The 1,877-nt window shown below is 39.9% G+C and overlaps 1 protein-coding gene across 1 annotated transcript; it reads left to right on the top strand.

Annotated features, from left to right (window-relative positions):
- Nucleotides 1–370: 370 nt before the first annotated feature.
- Nucleotides 371–1,213, top strand: LOC100662722 (olfactory receptor 8K3-like). The gene has a single exon (XM_010602305.3). It carries the CDS (start codon nt 371–373, stop codon nt 1,211–1,213), a length of 843 nt encoding a protein of 280 aa, XP_010600607.3.
- The last annotated feature ends 664 nt before the right edge of the window (nt 1,214–1,877 follow it).

Here is a 1,877-nt window from a genome sequence, read left to right as displayed (position 1 = left end):
TTCTTCGGGGAGCAAATTTTACCCAACTGATAGCAAGTTAGATTTCTCTCTCTTTTCCTCTTTCTGTCTCTATCTCTATCTTCATGTACCTATGCTTTATTTGTGGGAGGTGCGTTTAATTTCAAATTACTATATTGGAAAACTTGGATTTATCTTAATCATTTAGCATTTTACTTTACTATGCTGAAAATCTACCAGGTGATGCTACATAAAACCTATTGACTACGCTGATGTCTCTATCCAGAATAGATTCCCAGATAGAAGATGGAAAAAACACAATCTAACAGTCCTGAATGAATTCATTCTGACGGGAGTCACAGACCGCCCAGAGCTGCAGGCTCCGTTGTTCGGGCTGTTCCTCATCATCTACATGATCTCAGTGGTGGGCAACTTGGGCATCATCATCCTCACCAAGATGGACTCCAAGCTACAAACTCCCATGTACTTTTTTCTCAGACACCTGGCTATCACTGATCTTGGTTATTCAACAACTGTTGGACCCAAAATGCTAGTCAATTTTGTTGTGAATGAAAATACAATCTCCTACTATTTTTGTGCTACACACCTAGTTTTCTTTATTGTGTTCATAAATGTTGAACTTTTCCTTCTGTCTGCAATGTCCTACGACCGCTACGTGGCCATCTGTAACCCTCTGCTCTACACAGCCATCATGTCACGAAGGACTTGTTGGGTACTGGTGGCAATACCCTATCTCTACAGCACATTTTTTTCTCTTTTGGTAACCACAAAGATTTTTAATTTATCCTTCTGTGGCTACAATGTCATCAGTCATTTCTACTGTGACAGTAACCCCTTGTTATCTCTGCTCTGCTCAGACACACATGAAATTCAATTGATCACTCTCATCTTAGCATCTTTTGATCTGATTTCATCCCTTCTAATAGTTCTTACTTCTTACCTTCTCATTTTTGTAGCCATTCTCAGAAAGAACTCAGCTGTGGGCAGGCACAAGGCCTTCTCCACCTGTGGATCCCACCTGACGGTAGTGGTAATGTTCTATGGGACTTTAATGTTTATGTACATGCAGCCCAAGTCCAGTAATTTCTTTGACACTGATAAAGTGGCCTCCGTATTTTACACCTTGGTTATCCCCATGTTGAATCCCTTGATTTATAGCTTAAGGAACAAAGATGTAAAATATGCCCTGATTAAGACATGGGAAAAAATAAGCAAAATATTTTCTAAAGTTTGATGTACTATAAAAACCCGTTGCTGTCGAGTCGATTCCGACTCATAGTGACCCTATAGGACAGAGTAGAACTGCCCCATAGAGTTTCCAAGGATGTACTATATGGTTCCTATAAATTACATCATGTACTTCAAACCTTGTCTGTGTTCCTCCATAGGGCATAACAAGCACAAATATATCCCACATATATTTATAAATATCCTTTTATGTGTCAGTAACTCTTCTAAATGCATTGATGAACAAAAGAGTAAAAACTTTTGCTTTCCTTGAACTGAAGGGATAGATCACAAATATAACAATTAGGTAAATTTTATAGTAGAGAAGAATGAGTTAGGGCCCTGGTGGAGCAGTGATCAAAGTGCTCGGCTGGTAACTGAAAGGTTGGTGGTTCAAACCAACCAACCAATCCATGGAAGAGATGTGACAGTTGGCTTCGATAAAGCTTTACAGCCTTGGAAACCCTATGGAGCAGTCCTACACTGTCCTATAGGGTCACTGTGAGTCAGAATCTACTGCACAACCACACATTTGGTTTTTTTGAGAATGTGCTAAAAAACAAAATCCTTTGCCATTGAGTCAATTCTGACTAATAGCGACCATAGAGGACAGAGTGGAACTGCTCCATAGGGTCTCCAAAGAGTGGCTAGTGGATCTGAACTGCTGAACT

Source organism: Loxodonta africana, chromosome 7 (assembly GCF_030014295.1).
Source record: "Loxodonta africana isolate mLoxAfr1 chromosome 7, mLoxAfr1.hap2, whole genome shotgun sequence".
Lineage (NCBI taxonomy): Eukaryota > Metazoa > Chordata > Mammalia > Proboscidea > Elephantidae > Loxodonta > Loxodonta africana.
The sequence above is the reverse complement of the archived record's forward strand: the minus strand, read 5'-3'. Positions and strand labels throughout refer to the sequence as shown.